Source organism: Monopterus albus, unplaced genomic scaffold, assembly GCF_001952655.1.
Source record: "Monopterus albus unplaced genomic scaffold, M_albus_1.0 scaffold67.1, whole genome shotgun sequence".
In the NCBI taxonomy this organism is placed as follows: Eukaryota; Metazoa; Chordata; class Actinopteri; order Synbranchiformes; family Synbranchidae; genus Monopterus; species Monopterus albus.
In genome coordinates this window covers 258602-276306 of record NW_018127947.1, presented here as the reverse complement: position 1 = coordinate 276306, position 17705 = coordinate 258602, and the positions used below count along the sequence as shown (strand labels likewise).

Here is a 17705-nt window from a genome sequence, read left to right as displayed (position 1 = left end):
CTAGGTGACGAGGTGAAGGGTTGTTTGTGTGTTTTGGCTTGAACAGTTTAAATTGCTAACACTGCAGTTCAGTTAATGGCCCTTTGTTAAAGCTGCAGTCCCAATACTTTTAGATTAAAGACATTCAGTAGCCACTAATGGTCTGTGTTCTGCTCAGCTCAACATCTCAGCTGAAACCTGCCAGCACTCACCAGTTGCCCTGGCACATCTCTGGAATGCTTTTACCCAGTATGCATTTAAAAACAGCCACACCCCCAAATAAAACCCCAGCAATCTGTCCCGCTTTGTTGTGACGGAAGATCCCCAATCTGGCTTTGATGAGCTCGTAAATCCAGGGCCCCAGTGCGTGATGAGGGCAGGCTCCACCATGGCAGAGTCTCAAAGGGTGATCAGATGGCTTTATTGGCCAGGAGAGTAAGGTAGCAGATCGTCGGGGTCCTTGTTATTGGCCTGATTTATCCACAGTCCCCCGAGTGTCGTGTCTTCATCAGCCCACCCCCGTCATCACAGCCAGTCTGCTTCACTGTTTGAGACCCAGAACAAGTGTTTGTGGTGTGTGTGTGTGTGTGTGCGCTCGTGTGGGTGACTATCGTATTTCTAACGTCTCGCTACTTTCAACCTGTCACACCTTAATGATGCTCCAAAGACAGTGCAGGCAGTTTATGTCTGCTGTTTGCTGATTTATTGGTGCTTTATGGGCTCTTTTTTCCCTCCTGCTCTGCTTCTCACCTCCAGCCTCAGTCACCAACAGTGTAATTAGTGATTTGTAGCTTCAATAAACACAGTTGCTGATCTGGCATAGGCCTGTGCGCCATATGGATGTTAGGCAGGCAACATCTTTATGGAGTTCCCACTGAAATTCATACTGTATTTGGCCATACTTAATAGATTGCTTAGTGTATCTTATGAGCACACATGGGGTGAGACAGTGTGAGTGTGTGTGTGTGGGGTAGAGGAGTGATTTAAACGGAGAGAGAATATTGTCAAATGGCTTAGACAAGTGAATAAGAGTTTTTTCTGCTTCAAATATAATTACATGAATGCTTAATACTGCATGGCATGATATAAGGTTTTCACTCTCTGTGAAAGAAGAGGTTTAATTCCAGCACATTATCAGCATTGAGTTTGTAGTAGACCTTCATCAGACACAAGTTCACCACATGACACAACAGCTTTGTACTTGAGCCACAGGCTGCAACAACCAGTCCACATTTCTACAGTTGTCACATCAATAGCTCTAAGAGGAGTTAGACACAGCATCCACAGAATACACGTGAACTTTATATAGTCATGTTTTCTATAAATCAAGAGACTAAGTATTTTGAAATGTTCCAAAGTTCAAATAAGGACCAGGAGGCAAATTACGGGCCAAAGTTTAATTAAGTCTGACTAAGTGTTGGCTGCTTTGCTTAAACACCCATGAAGAAGTCAGGTAAAATACATAACTGAAGTCTGTCCTTTCTTTTTCCTGCTATTGATGAAGCAGGACAAAACATCTTTTTAACATCATATGACAAAGGCATGTATCCAGCTGTAAGACCAGGTAGGTATGTTTCAGGTAATCAAAGAAGTTTTTAAACGGTTGGTTTAGATTTCAAAGTGTGTGAGACTTATCAACCCATCAAGGGGCACCGAATCCTTTGGTATCGGGTCACCACACAAACATTCAGACAGGCTTTGTATTACAAAGACTTGGACATAGGATCACACATACAGTACATTGTTGTATATGCTTTCTGCCACTTCTTTCTTTTGAACTGGTTTCACTAATAATAAAAATATGCACACAAACCAGCCAGTGAGGTCTGGTCTATATCAGATTTATCAACATTTTAGCCTAATAGGGAATGTCTCAGCTTAATGCATGTAACATGTGGCTTCATAAATGTTCAGGCTTAAAGAGCTGAGTTAAATCTTCTGAGAAAGGTTGCCTTGGTGATTAGATGGCTTCCTTCACTGATTCAGCCTCTTTCCACTTCAGCAGTAATGCTGTGGACAAGTCAGTGTTCTGAACTAGAGTGTTCAGTTATGGCTCCGCAGTGGATGTGACTCCATGCCACCTTCCTTTAGTTCACCGTGTTAAATAACACCAGGGTACAACATAAGCACATATATTTGCAGCTGATATGATTAAAAGGTTTTCATCTTGTAGTGACATCAATTAATCTTCTGCTCCCTTATTCCACCGGTGCAGTCACTTATTAGAGTTCCACTCTTCTCAGGTGAAAACAACCTCTCCTCTGCTGTTTTAGTATGCAAATCTAAGAAATCCTTTTCTTTGCAAAACACACACACACACACACACACACACTTCAAGATTAAGTATTCATGATCTTCATGATTACAGAGCGTTACTGTTGGCTGGGGTCCAGGAGTGAGCCTCTGGTGCACTATGGTATGCGACAGTGAACGCACTTTATTACAGATTATTTGGGACCATTTAGGTACAGTGTAGACATATGTGCAATAATGCAAGTAACTGAAGCTGTGTGTATGGAAGAACGAGAGAGGGAGAGAACACAATGAAAGTGGTGCATATGGTTATGATTTTAGTGGGGGTGGATCAGGAGTTATGGATCTCTGGGGCCCCACTTACATGCATTATTCATGTTTTCAAGGGTCTGATAACCACTCAACCTGTGTTTGATAACAGGCATGCTTGGGGGTCTTTAACTCTCGATTTAGTCTGAATTCATGCTTTTCAAACATTACAAGCACTGATGTCTAACAAATAAATATTTAAGAGTGTAATGGGATCTGAAGGAATTTGTGTTTCTAGAGCTTGACTCCTGTAAGGGGTTAAAAGCCATGATATCTCAGCTTCTTCAGTTTTGACCTTTGCTATCATTTTTCTCCTGTGAGTTCCATGCCTCTTTGAAAGAGCAGTACAGTACTCTCAGCCATGTCCAAGCATGTTGAAGTACCAGAATGTATTCTATACTCTGGCTTAGCTACTTACATCATCATGTTGTTCCATGTCTGCAGGTGTGGAGGGGAGCCATAGCCAGAATGAGATACCGACGGATGCGAGCAGCCCTCGTAATCCTTCAGGCCTACAGGCGCTACAAAGTCAAGTCCTACATCTGCGAGGTCAACCGTCGCTTCAAAAATGTCCGGTCTATGAAGGATTATGGCAGGCATGTGAAATGGCCGACACCCCCCAAGGTTCTGCGCAAGTTTGAAGAGGCACTCAAGAACATTTACAACAGGTACTCAGACAAGAGACCATTCTCTAGGTAACAGTACTTCACCTGTAAATGTACTATACTGTATATCTGGTGCTATTTCAAGATTCAGATAAGGGTTCTTCAGCTTGCCGGAGAGTGCTCTTGCACAGCAGGCTGTCAGTCAGTTCACATCTATTTCAAATAAAGACAAAGGAGGAAATATTCACACAATGTTTTCAAATTGCTCGTTTGAAGAAAATCGCTTTCCTAAATTGACTGAAGGAAAAGTGGATCTGCCCCTAACGGTAGGAGACAATGCATGGCCCCGAGTGTTCTTTCACATCCAGATGAGCCTGTTTGAAGCGGCGTCATTCCGTTTTCTTCTGCCTGGGGCTCGCACTGGACATTGATTTTTCATCCTTCTTCAAAAGCTCTTCACTGCCTTTCATCTCAGTCTGTTTATTTGCGTTGTCTACTTGCAGCAGGGCACTGTTAGAAAATAGCCTTCCTAGAGAATAATGCTGGCTGTCAGGATGTGTGAGTGAAAAGATAATAAGCGCAGTACAGCTGGGCTCTGTTGTGCTCCTGCTGTACCGCCCCGCTGACCCAGCTATCAATGCCTTGGAATCTTAGTTTTCTCTCTGTGTGTCTGGATGTGTCTATCTCCAGGTGGTGGGCATGGACTCTGATCAAAAGCCTCTCTCCAGAGGAGGCCCTGCAGGTGAGGGCCAAGGTAGCCTGCCTGGAGGCCCTGAAGGGCCAGAGAGCTGACCTAGGGCTACAAAGGGCCTGGGAAGGAAACTATCTGGTGAGTAATTGGGATGACTGTGTGAGTGGACTGCAGTCTAATGTGTGACTTCATCTACTGTGAAGGACAAGACTGAGGTGCTTTCAACAGGTTTTCTGCACTGTTTTGCACCTGGCAGAAGCGAGACAGCCCTGACACAGCTGCGTCCTTCACCCTTGTTTCCAGCGAGCTGCAGCGGAAAGACAAATTCATGAGAGTTCTGTTCTCCTCCAATGTACGCAAGGTAGATGGCTTTTAGATTGTTTGTGCATTAATAGCCAACTTTCATCAGCTGGTCCTGGTTTGCACCACCTCCCTGCTGTGTGGTTGTGAGGGCTTACTGTGTCCTGTGGGGTGACTAATGAGGAGCTTTGTGTTTCCCAGATCAACCGTTTCCACAAGGCAGAGGACCGGGCACTGCTCATTACTGACCGCCACCTGTACAAGATGGACCCCCTCAAGCAGTACAAACTGATGAAGAGCACCCCCCTCTACAACGTATGACACTCCTTGTTACACCATTCCTTGATCTACCTCCTTTTTTAAAACAGGGTGATAAACACGGTCAGCTCATCAGATACAGGTGTAACAGCAGGGGTTACACATGATATGTTACTTTAAAAAACAGAAAACACTGATTCATGTGTAGCTGATCACATTTATTCTGTGCTGTACGTCCTGCTGTGTGTGATAGCCACAAAAAATAAAAAAGACAGTGGAGCAATTTCCGTGGCTTCCTGAAGCGGTGCCAGAGGTGACAGCATTATCTCTGATTTCTCCTGCGGCAACATGTCAATATGCAAAAATCTCATTCAGCTCTACAATTGGCTGCTTTTAATTCATGTTCTCACTGTGATAGGTCCATTAACGCTGTTGCATGCCCACAGCACACCAGGCTGTTTCCATGGCAGATGTGTCCTGTGTGTGTACTGCCTTGATGCTGCTTGTTTGTTTGTGCCAAATTCCTTGCATTTAAATTTCATGTATTTCTTTTCTTCAATCTTCTTGCACAAATGTTTCTAGAATCTACATTTGCCGTTTTGTTTTTAACCTTTTCTGCTCAGAAAAAACTAAATCTGGTTTCAGTTTGTCCTCCTGCACTTGTATGACCTGTGCATTCCCCAGCATCAGCCTCGGATGTTTTGAGAAAGCCTCTAATTCACTTTCTTACTGAGAGTTACATGAGATGATCAATACCATACCCATAAGACTTCAGACTTAGTTTTTTGTATAGATTAAACATAAAAAGATGTGGGGTATTAATCAGTGATCTTTAGAGGTTGGATGGTGTTGCCTTCAGACAGCTAACTACATCTTTATGCTAAGCTGTAGCTACATATTTAATGGACAACTTCTAACTCTTGACAACCATAGTGAATACTGTAAATTTAAAGGCTGGGTTTTCATATTATAGCCTCAGTGTGGGCAGCTCAACGTGACTGGATAACAGACGTTTGGAGGGTGGTTTAATTTATTGTAGCCTGATGCAATTTCTCACATCACTAATTCAATACAATGAACATAACACAACTTCCCAACCAGGCCATGTCATACTTAGCACTCTGCTGCTGTCACTTGTTTTGTTAACAAAAATAATGCTTTCCTTCAGTGATTAATTCCAGTTGCTTCTGCTTGTTTTTCCTAAGTGATATTAAGAAACTCAACACGTCCAACATAAATAAAACAATTAACCGGAAAGCCAGTGAAATAAGGAATAAATGCAATAATTTAAGCACAAATTTAAACCTGCTCCAAAATGTGTGCAGGTTGCTTTTCTCTGCTATTGAGCTAAATAAAGGGCCTGGCTGCTATTTGAGAATTTACATTCACATGGCGAAATCCATTCCATTGTCCTACATTTAACCTAAACCAAATTCCTATCCTAATTCAAACAGGTGTTAACAGGGCAACACAGTATGTCTTCACTCTTTAGGTGCAAAAATCAAATCACAAACAAATCTATGCAGTCGGACAGAGCAGTCTTTCTTTCAAGAAAACAATGAGAGAAAAGAAAACGCGTAAACAAACGGTTGGTGATATTTCTGATAACTGTCTCTCCTGTTATGGCTCTGCGATGAGACACAAGTATTGCTCATGTAGTTTATTGCACCACTGATCTTGGAGGTGAGGCAGAAATGAGACAGGAAGTGAAGGAGTCGTACAGTAATCTCTGAGGCGGATAAGTGGCTGTCGTCTGGTGAGATGAGTGAGATATGAGGATAGTGTGCACTGACAACTGTGGCAAGAAGTCGAGAGGGAATGAGATGGACACCCGAAGCCCAAATCGCTGCATCTGGGAGTGAAATGGGGAGATGGAGTTGAGACAGATGGTGGCAGACAGAGAGCAGGATGAGTTAACAACGTTTTAGTTATTGTTCATTCAGAGGGAGTGTCACACACAAGGCACCCTGAGCTGACAGATGAGGTTCAGTCTCGTGCACAAGGTCTGGTTTGCAGCCTTCAGACTGTACACACACAGCTCCACTTATATAACCACAAATATACTCAAGGACAGAGACATTAACAGCGGTTATAGTTTACATTTTTGTTATGGTCGACAAATTCCATGAAAAGACAAACAGTGAATCAATCCACTGATCATGCACCTTTTACTTCTTCTTGAGCACTGTTTGCTAAAAATCATGGTGTACTGCTGTTTCAGGAAATCACTGGGCCTTTTCTAAAAATGAGGAATAATATAGTGAACTGTTTGTAATGATTTATGTCTTGAGGAACAGATGGGTTTGAGCATGAACGACAGTTTTCTCATGAGACTAGATGTTGCAATTGATTGCCAACAAAACATAATGAAGTGAGTAATTAAGTTATTTCTATTGCATCTTTGAGATCCAAGTGTCCATAAAAGTACAACACCGTAACATGGTAATTGAGAAGGACTGATTACGACTGGAAAACTGAACACTAATGACAAAAAAGCCATTTGAGCACTAAGTTATAGAAATGTCGTCTAGGGTTGTAAAATATTTTTAGTGCTTAAAAATCACGATCTGCTTTGTCCCGAGTCACCACTGGGAACCTGTTGCTGGATAACACTGGCATCATTTAATATATTTCTTTAATTGTCTACAATCATATACAGTATATTAGGCTTTGAGTACTTTGACTGCCTCAGCCTCAAGCTCCCCGGATCCTCAGAGTGATGTAAATCTTTGAACACCATCTCACAAATGTATAGTTTTGTTTTCAATGAAAGAGTAGTACCCATATACTTTGTTATTTTGGCTTTGGTTTTCTGTGGGTCTTGTTGACAGTGAGAGACGTAGTGTATGGGCAGCCTTATAATTTAACAGCATATTTGGTTGCTAGCCTTGAGGAGCCTTTGGTGTTCTAAGATAAAAATGTCTATGTTTTAGCTAATAACTGTGGTTGTCTCTCTGTGTAGAAACAGTTCATTCATCTTTTCAGTCACCATTACATCCCTGATTATGACCGCTCCATCCACCATACCAGGCCTTTTGGTGCAGTAAATGTCAAGCTGCACGGAGCTGGTGATTGGTCAAGGTGAAGAAGTGTGAGGACAAGTAAGAAGTATAGAAAGAAATATGGGTGAGGAGGAGACAGAGATGTACAGTAAGTGAGAGCCACAGCAGTGTGATACTGGGCTATTGATCAGAGGAGGTCAAACAGAGGTGGAGGCCATTAGCTCCATGTTGATTAGCACTGATAGGATAACACCACAGCACCCCCTTGGCTGTCCTGCTGTGTATTTACTGCTGCTCCTGCAGGACAACAGAAGGGAATGTCTGAGCTGATGGAGGGCCGGTAGAGTAGTGAGGAGCCAACAACTGTCTGTCAGAGGATTTATATGGCTGTTAATGCCTAAGCTGCAAAAGTGGGATCATTACACTATATTTCTCATTGAATATAAATGCTGTTAACAAAATGGTCATTATCTATTCTGCCTCAGTGACAGATCTCACTGGTTTCCACCATCTTTTCTTTACACGTTCTATTTTCCATCTTTTTTTCACACTCCTGCCTCCGCCTCCTCCTCCGCCTCTCCCCGCCTCACCCCTCTCCCTGTCTTAGTGCCGTCTCTCTCCTCTTGCTGCTGCCACTTCTCTCTTCCTGTTGTTGTCATGCCAACTTCCCAGGAGACAGTGTTGTCATGGATACCGAGCAGCAAGGCAGATCAGCTGATGTCTGGTGTCGTTCAGGCATGTGCACAAATCGGTCTCCTGAATCCACAGCGAGGCTTATTTTGGATCCCTCCGGCTCTCGTTCTCCTCATGCTCTTTCTCGCCTCATTTTTTCATTCAGCCCTTTAACCCCTCTGTGTTTTTTTTTTTTTTTTTTTTTGCCAGCTACCACCCACAGCTGCAGTGTAAACATATACCGTAGCTTCAGATGGTGTATATGTGCATCCGTGTCCTGTTGTTCTTAGCAAAGTTGCTCAAAAAAGCACTGAACAAAAAGGTGGCTGCTTTCTGTAAGTAACTCTCAACTTATGTGAATCGATTAATACTTGAGATCAAGATGAGGTGATGAAGCTTAAATTTTAAGTGTCAACAAATTCATACATCTCTGCTTGGTTATTTTTTTTGCCTTGAACATTACTGGTGGTCTCACTGGTGCTGTTACATCTTCACACCATCAATGAGTGCCAGGCTCAGCTCATTATATTTATTTAAACACAGAGCCCCCACCCTTTGCTATTGCTGCTTCTGTCTTTACTGGGCTGGTGGGATGTGTTGTGTAACCAGTTATCTGCTCCCATAAGAACCTACTGCTCAAATTACGCCCTCATGACAACTGCAGAGCGGAGTGGATCAGCCCAGAGAGCACTTGACAGAAACCACCGTGGTCCTGCAGCAGGATTTTCCCATGCTATGTTTTCACCAAAGTACCCCCACTGGTGTTACTATCAGGATGTATGGACTGTACGAATGAAGGCAAGACATCAGCAAACACTCTCTCAGAAATTAATGTGATATGTGTGAGATGAAATTCAGAACATAACCAGTGAGGGCAGAAAGAAAGGTCTGGATCACTGCATAAAGCTTTGAAGAGAGACTTTTTAGAAACTTTGAGCAAAAGCAGAAGTTCACAACGTATTGTTGGACTCTCATCTAACCCCTAATTCATATACTTTTAATTCTCCAGCTAAAAACTTTGTATGCAACCAAGTACATGTATGTGAAGAATGTGAAGACTATACATACTTGTCAGTAAAAACCAAGTTTAACAACGGCTTTAAACTATAAGAAAAGTCCAACAACTTAACCAAAGACAGCCTGCATCCCAAATTCTGGCAACATTAGAAATTTAGGACCAACTACGATGTGAGTACTACGACGCACAAACCAACCAACTGGAATATGGAAAAAAAGATCCAGAGTAGAATGGCATTCTGTATGTGACATTGCAGGCACCATTTTAAATAAATTTTGAGAGAGCGCTGCAGAGTTAATGACATCAAAATAGATTCCTGTCAGATTTCACCAGGCATCTATTGCACCATGTATCTCAGAATTGATATTGCATAGTCTGACACAGATAGTAAGCAAAGCTTTTTGTACCATCTCACTCAGTGTGACATTCAGTGGACCTCATTACAGCTCAGCTCAACTAACCACTGCACAGTGAAGCAGCACTCTTGGCCTAGTCAGTGAAAGCTTCAGATGATGGACTGCAGTGAAGTGTATCACCATCCTCAGGTTTTGTCGGATTTGTGTGGGATGAGCAGTCGAACAGATGGCTGGGCAGATAAATGCCTTTAACTTGGGTTCAAACTGATTTGGTGAATTAAGACGAAAAAATGAGACAAGGAACCAAATCCGAATGTGTCATTACCAGACTCATTAGAAAAATGACTGTCATTCCGATCAATTAAGCTTTTAATATAAATGTAAATGTAATCACCCCATGTAATTATCTGCTGGTGGATTGCTTGACACAGAGCTGTGGCTTAGGGCTTTAATTGATGGTGATTACGTGAAGTGTTTGTTTCTGAAGTCACAGGCGTAATGTTGGAGCCAAACAGACCAACAGCTCTTCTCTGCCTGTTCTCCCCTGACAGATTTTAACTACAGCCGGTTCTTTTATCTGAAGGCCCCAAGAAGTAACACTCAGGAAACAGGAATCAGCTTTACGTAGATTTATTTTCTTCTGGTTAAATGCAGAGTTATTACAGCGCTGGGCTCTGAGAGATGACAAGTCTCCAAGAGCTTCGATAATCAAAAATCATTCACATTTATCTTCTCGGGCTGGGACTGCCCTGTACATGGGTGGAACGTTACACGTAAATATTCTAGAATGTTCATATAGGCAGTGTGTGTGTGTGTGTGTGTTGTGTGTTGTTATCTTCTATTTTCAGGTGTTTCTCTCTAATTGAAAGTAGACATGCAGTTAGCTGTGTCACTTACTTCCCTGATTCTGTTGTAAAAACCTCTTACTCATGCTTCAGACATGAGTGACCAGTTCAAGCCCGTCAGACTTCTCGTCTGTAAAATAGCATAAATTAACAGTATCTTATCTATAGTTTCCAGAACGACACTTATCTATGCAATCTATTCTTGCACAATTTTCCAAGAAGATGAAAAATACTACAAGTTGACTCGAATCTAACACGGACAGATAGTCCTAGCAATGCCCTCTGGTACCTGACTGGTTTTCTCAATCTGGACTGCCACAATTCAGCTTAGAAAGAGAAATAAATTGATAAAACCCAAAGGGAGGAAACAGCAAAAGGACAGGAAAACTAGTCTAAATGGAGGAAGGAAGGAAGGGGAATTTGTGAGATGCAAGGCAGAGCTCCTCTTCCTCCTGAGATGTGTTTACGTGTAAGGATAGTTGTAGACTTCCTATTGTGTCTACTCTGAAGACCTGTAAAGCTAAACAACCCAACCGCAAACTGGGATTTCCCCTTTTAGCCCTGCTGCTCTATTATTGCTATGTGGTTTGGGAGGTTCTGATTAGACAAGTTTAACTGGGGCTTTGGGAGGCTGGTCAATAAATCTTTACTCCGAGCTCCAAATGCTGGTTTAAGTCTCGAGTAGGAGAAATCTCATGCACCAACAGACACTGACCTCTGTCTACAGGTTTTGAAGAGTAATACTTACTGTATACCAAAGAATGTATGAAACCTTTTTGTGTGCCCTGAGGAAGCTGTGTGACGTCTGATAAATGTCCTTGAGTGATGTCATTTGGGCTGAAGACTGCAATGACGATGAAAATAAATCTGGAGGTGTGGAGCTAAACAGAAGTGAGCGTGACACACCTCTGTAGCCCACTCCTCGGCACCAGAATCTCTGACCAAACCTTCAGTGGTTGGGTTGCATTGTAGGTAATGAAGGCACCAGGTATTCCTCATGTCTCCTCCCTTCACTTCCTGTGGATGTAAGAGAGATTGAGTTGCAACTCCCAGTGAATTAATGTCCTTTGGGTTTGGTTGCTCTGTGTGTACATGTCTGTGCAATAGTTTATCTAAAATACACACGTGGCATGCTTCTCAACAAATTCTTTTGCACGTGTATTGTGTTTCTCCATAGGTTTTATGTACATGTTTAACTGTGTGCTTCCTGTCTCTCTCTCTCGCTCTGTTCCAGGTGACAGGAGTGAGCGTGTCCCCCGGGAAGGACCAGCTGGTTGTGTTCCACACCAAGGACAGCAGGGATCTGGTGGTGTGCCTGCAGGGTATGGTACCTGCCAGTGAGAGCCGCATCGGCGAGCTCATCGGCACCCTGCTTAGCTACTTCAAGAGGTTAGTGGCAAGTGGACACGGTGGGCAACAAGTGGTGACAGCTAAATTACTTTCATCTTGATATCTGATTTTGTTCTAAAATGGTTGAAAAACAGACTTGAGTTTGCTGATTAGAGTGTCTTGTATTTGTAAAGGTGAAATAACCTTCTGTGCCCACTCCCTCAACTTGTTTGTTAAAACACTGTCAGATCAGATAGTATTGGCACGGATGTGTGTGTGTGTGGTGTTGGCCTGTGTGACCTGAGACAGAAGGATTATGGGGCTGATAGAGTGCACGGTCACGGCTGTCCTCACTTGAACGCTAATGCTGATTAATCTGAGCTCAGAACTCTCTTCGGGGCAGGGTACTGTGAAGGCAGGCATTTTGGTTCTAATCTGCAAAGAAAAGAAAAACACAGTTACACTATTGTGCAAAAGTCTTAGGCCACCATTATTTTTGCTGTTTTAGCAAGGTTGCAGTGATGATGTATATTTATTAAGACATAGCCAGAAAACACAGAAAATATGTACACAATACTAAAAAAAAAAACAAAATTTTCAGAGCAAATCTCTTCTACAGGCAGCCTTTAGTGTGAGCTCCCTTTGCACTATAGCACAGCTTGAATTCTTCCTGAAGTCTTGAAACCATGGCAGAGCCTTCACCGTGTTTCACTGAAGGCTGCTACTCTCATTCTTCCATCTTTCTCCATCTCTTCTTCCTACGTCCTGTTCACGACTGGACCCGAACATTTCAAACTTCGACTCATCACTCCATAAGACATTTTTCACTGATCTTCACTCCAGTCTTTGCGATATTTTGCACATCTCACCCTTTTCTCCCTGTTGCCTTCCGAAACAGTGGTATCTCGGCTGCTGTCCTTCCACAAAGGCCGTTCCTGATCGAGCTTCCTCAGGCTGTGGAGATATATATATGTGTGTGTGTGTGTGTGTGTCATCATAACATTACTAAAACAACAAATGCGATGGTGACCCAAGACTTTTGCACAGTACTGTAGGTTACATGCCTAAATGAAATCCCTGTAGTCCATCTAACAGTTGTTGAGGAACATGACAGTTTGTCTGTGTTTTATACTGCACACTGTGCAGCAGTAGAAGAAAACTCTAATTAAGCTATGAAAGAAAATAAATGGCAGAAAAACTGATCAAGGAGTAAAACAAAGTAATTTGAGCTGATGTTCTCAGTTTGATCCGTCTGCTGCTGTGATTGCTGTTTTGGTGAAGCCCTGTTTTTAGATCCTTGACATTGCTCATTTCACTGACCGTTGAATTGACTCCTGCACAATAGTCTGGCACATGTACTGGCTTCTGTGTCCATGTTTGCCTTTCTTTGTGTGTGCATCAGTATTTGTGCATGCAGACAGATGTGCCTGCAACTGCTTATCTTGGTGTGTATGGGAGGTGCGTTCATGCTCATTGTTCCCATTCTGCGACGGTATCTTGCTTCATTGTTGAGCCCATTTCTCTGTAGGTGCAGAGCTGAGAAACGTCTCAACATAATAACCCTCCATGTGCTCCATGTGCCGACTCATCCATCACTGTGAAACACTGAGAGAACAAAGGGAGCACCAGCATGTGGAAATATGTGTGTGTGTCTGCATGAGGAGGAATTCCTGATAGACGGTCTCCACGTGACCGGCTGTGTGTTTGTGTATCCATATTGTGCGATCTGTCCGACTATAGTGGCTCCCTGTAGATGTGACTTTAACCTTTATCTCTCCTTCAGCATGCTGCACAGTGCACAATATGCACAATAGCGAGCAGGCCAGCTTACAGCAGCAACAAAGCCACACTTTATCCTCCTCACAGTGACAGCCAGGCCAAAGCAGAATGACACGTCTGCTGGGAATAGGCACTGTTCTTGTCACGGCTGTGTCTGGATGCTGACATTTCCATGAGGGTGCATTTTGTTTTTAACTGTTTCTAAATCTGCTTATCATTAATGTCTTTTCTATGTTTTTATGAATTTTGATTTTTCAGAAGTAGTAGTGTAGTTTAAATTTTGAGATGTTGTCAAACAAACTTATCAGTACCACGCCAAGTTGCCTCAAATTACAGTAACGCCTACATAAGAAGACCAGTTGTCTAGAGGCATTTAGAAAGGCTCCATTCTTACTTTGCATAAAAAGGAGGGGTATTGGATTCCCATGCCTTCACCCTCCCTTTCCTTTTCCCCTGTCCCTCTTTTAAGTCCTTTTTCTGCTTCCTATTTTTGACTACACCCACTTTTTACTGATCTCAGTCTTTCTTGAACCCCCTGTGCATCCCTCCCCCCTTCACTTTCTCATCTCTCTGTCCCTCTGTCTTCCCCATTTTCTACCTTGGCTCCTCCCTTGCTTAATTGTGGAGAAGAACCAATGAAATATTTAAGACTGTGCTGCTGTTGAAGCCTATATTTAGATGAGGCAAAGCCACCCCCTTACTTTCTGACTCTCTCCTGTGTGTGTGTGTGTGTGTGTGTGTGTGTGTGGACTCCTGCCATCAGCTGCCAGCAGAGCAGCGCAGACACCCTGCATCCTCCACAGAGAAACCCACAGACTCTCTGCATAGTCAGTGAAGGATTCAGGCCTTAATGTTCCACCCTGTCTTATTGATTACTGTAAATTTTCAGTGGTGAAGAGAGCGAAGCAGGCCTGTATTTGAAGCAGGATTATATTAAAAATAGCCCTTTATTCCAAATTTGACTGATTTTAATACGATGTTTCCCTGTTTGTAGCTCTAAAGTGTTAACAATAGTTTCAAATGCTTTGTGACTTTTGCCTTAGAACATATTGTACCTTTGTACCTGTTTCTCATTTATTTCTTCTCATTCATTTTCCCTCCACTGAGATCTGAATGTAAAAATAGCTCCATGTTATTCATCCATTTGTTCGATTCTTACAGGTAGCAAAATACAGTTTAAAACCTTTGCTGCTTTAAATGCAACATATCAAACTTTTGTCATTTTGACAGGTAAAAGTAACAATAGATGCCGAACGTGTTGCTTTCAGCCAAACGGCACAGTTTCTCTCTCTCTCACTGTCTCTCTGCGTTCTTGTCAGTCGTGACTTAATGACAAAGTTGCCCTGTGACTGGCAGGTCTAAGTCCCTGGTTCCCATAATCTCCTCTCGCCTCCTGTCACTGTAGTTTCTGTGTTAAGCAGCTGGTTGGTTTCTTAGAAAAACAGCGGATTGTTTTTGTGGCAACAGCTGGTTTTGGCTCCACCAGCTGCTAATGAAAAACCCTGTGCAACAGATTGAGTGTGTGTGTGTGTTTGTGTGGTCTGGGATTACTCATGCTGCAGGGACATAAATCTGTTTACTCAGCAGAAATATCCGACATTTGCTGATCCCAGTTTTTCACATTAGTGAATGACTTGTGGCTCATCTCTCTTTTTATCACTGTAAATGTAAATTTTTGGTTTTCTGAGTATTGGTTGGACAAAACAAGCGATCTCACAGTGATCCAGTATTTATCGAGATATTTCTCTAAAATCCAGAAAAGGCAGCTGGTGCTACTGTAGGCGATCACCAAAGTGATTAGGATTCATCATGTTGAGTTACTGTCTGTGCAAAATGTCATGGAAATCAATCCATTGGTTGTTGAGAAAGTTCAGTCTGGACTAAAATGTCCGACAGACCAACAAGGCCATCTCTAGAACAAGAGAACATTTTTTGTGTTTTTTACACCAGTGGTAATTTTGCAGACCCTTATGTTCGGCGCTCACATTGGGAGCAAGTGGATTAATTGATAATGAAAACAATCGTTTGTGACAGATGTTTATGGATTTACTGCCCTCATTTCTGTCTTCAAGCACAGCTACATCCATTCATCCTTTCTCTGTCTTGCGCTCATCTAACCTCCACCCTCCTCCTGTCCTTCTGTATCTTACCTCCCCCTTTCTCTCATCCTTCCTGTCCTTCTCCTTCACCCCCACCTCCCCCACCCTAAAGTGTGAGTCAGCAGTAGTGTTCAGTAAACAGTCCTTCATTGATCTCTCAGGGTGATGTGGTCATATTCTGTTACTGCCCTTGCTCCTGCCTGCGTCGTCCTCGTCCTCCGTCTGACACTGCAGAAGGGATCTGGGGAGCGCTAAGCCCGACTGCTTGAGGGAGGAAAAAAAAAAGTTTAATGAGAACAGAAGGAAGCACGAAGAAACAAAAGTGTTAGTGGGAGTGTGTCAGGAATACTGAGCGAAGGGAGAGGGAGGTGAGGTGGCTGCAAACAATGCAAAGTGGATCAAGTGAAAAATAAGAGCTGCAAAATAGTGGAAGACGTTTAGGATGTAGAGGATGCTGGGTATGAAAAAGAAGTGCCATTGATCTGATTTACTTGTGTGCTCTTGGTTCAGGTAATCAGACTCACTGCAGACATGTTGGCGTCGGAGTGCTTTCAGTTTGATGTGTTTGACGAAGATCAATATTTTCATCCTAATATCTGAATAAGGCCTTGTCATTTTTCCCTTTGATACTGAGTTTGTTTTGTTTAGAAATATTAAGATGAAGATGATGCCATCTTGACAAAAATGAATGCGGACCATTCTGGTCTAAGGTTTATGTAAGGTAACATGACTGAATTATTTTAAGACCCGGATATAAAGAAATGTAGTTATTGTGTATCAGTAACGTTGTGGCTGATACCTAGTCCTCTTCAACGGCCTGGATCAAACACTGGTATTAAATGTGGCATAGTTTGCAAGTACATGGAATTTAAATGGGATAAAATATCCTAAAACTCTGGTATGGTCCTTTAATTAAAATAAGGTCGTCCATTGCTGTTGTTGTTGTTTTTGGAAGGATTAGATGTGTCTGCTTTTTAGCTGCGAAGAACAAAATTGTTGTTAAATAAATGTCTGAATAAAGCACAGTTACTGTATATCTAGAGATGACACTAACATCCTTTATAACAGGAAAGTGATAGAGAGAAACAGTGAGAGACAGAGAGAGAGAGAAAGCCAAGCTGCCTTTGTCTTCTTCACCAAGGTCACCCCTTTCTGCTGAATCAAACATCTCAGACTGAAAGAAATAGGCTTTTTCTCTCTTCCCCTCCATCCCTCATTCTCTCTTTCCTCTTTCTCCATCCATCATCCACCCCACTGCTGCTCCCCCCTTCCCCCTCTTGTTTTTCACTTCACATTCCTCTTCTCCTCCTCTTCCTCCTCCTCCTACTACTCCCCCTGTCTCTCTCCTTTCTGGGGCGCTGCAGATGCAGTTCCCATGGCAACCATTGGATCCATATTTGTCTGATACGTATGCCATCCATTAATAACCCTGCTGGCTGAAGATAATAGCGGCACATCTCGTCCCAGACTTCAGGCCGACAAACAGAAACTGAGACACATGCTAGCAGATCCACATATTGTAGAACAGAAAGAATGTGAGGAACGATTAGAAAGAGAGTATGATGCAATAGAGGATGAAAAGAAGCATTAGAGGGTGCCAGCTTTTGTTTAGCTCTACAGACAGTTGGGACTGGATATCCATTACACTGCATAGTTTTGTTAACCTAGTATGGCTGCAGGCAGCATCTAATATTGAATTCTGTCAAGAACCAAATGCCTGTAATATTCTTGACATTGTTTTTTTTTTCCAGATATCTTTAAATGTATATCTGATTTAGAGCAAAATTTTAGCCATCTTTAAGAGTCACTTTTTTTAGGGCTGCTTTAGCTTTTGTTGACAAATGAAAAACATGTTAAGGAAAATATCAATGAAGTATCATTTAGAATCAGGTTGAATCACTTTCTTTGTCCAACGCATTTAGTCACCAGAGGACTTTCAAGGATAATCTGGCTACGTAGCTGTTAAATATCTTCCAGTTTGCAAAGGCAAACTGCATGCGAGTTTACACATTTTTATGCACACACAGGAGTCGTACACTCACACACAGTCGTCGTTATGTGGGCCACTGGGGAGTCCTGCTCGTCTCCTTGGCACTATGCTGCAGCCTGGGGGAGGAGGCTGGCTGGGTGGACCGACAGGCAGTGGCGAGTAGCCAGCCCGTGTGTGCGAGTGTGACTGTGAGGATGTGTTTGTGTGTGTGCTGAATGGA

The 17705-nt window shown here is 42.7% G+C and overlaps 1 protein-coding gene across 2 annotated transcripts in view; it reads left to right on the top strand.

Moving 5' to 3' along the window:
- myo1d (myosin 1D) overlaps positions 1 to 17705 on the top strand; it is a 76195-nt gene that overhangs the window by 42412 nt on the left and 16078 nt on the right. For both annotated transcript variants that reach the window (XM_020604668.1, XM_020604669.1), the window contains exons 17-21: positions 2986 to 3209; positions 3837 to 3975; positions 4094 to 4198; positions 4339 to 4452; positions 11523 to 11677. In XM_020604668.1, the coding sequence (XP_020460324.1) occupies positions 2986 to 3209; positions 3837 to 3975; positions 4094 to 4198; positions 4339 to 4452; positions 11523 to 11677 (737 nt within the window). The remainder of the gene's footprint in view (positions 1 to 2985; positions 3210 to 3836; positions 3976 to 4093; positions 4199 to 4338; positions 4453 to 11522; positions 11678 to 17705) is intronic.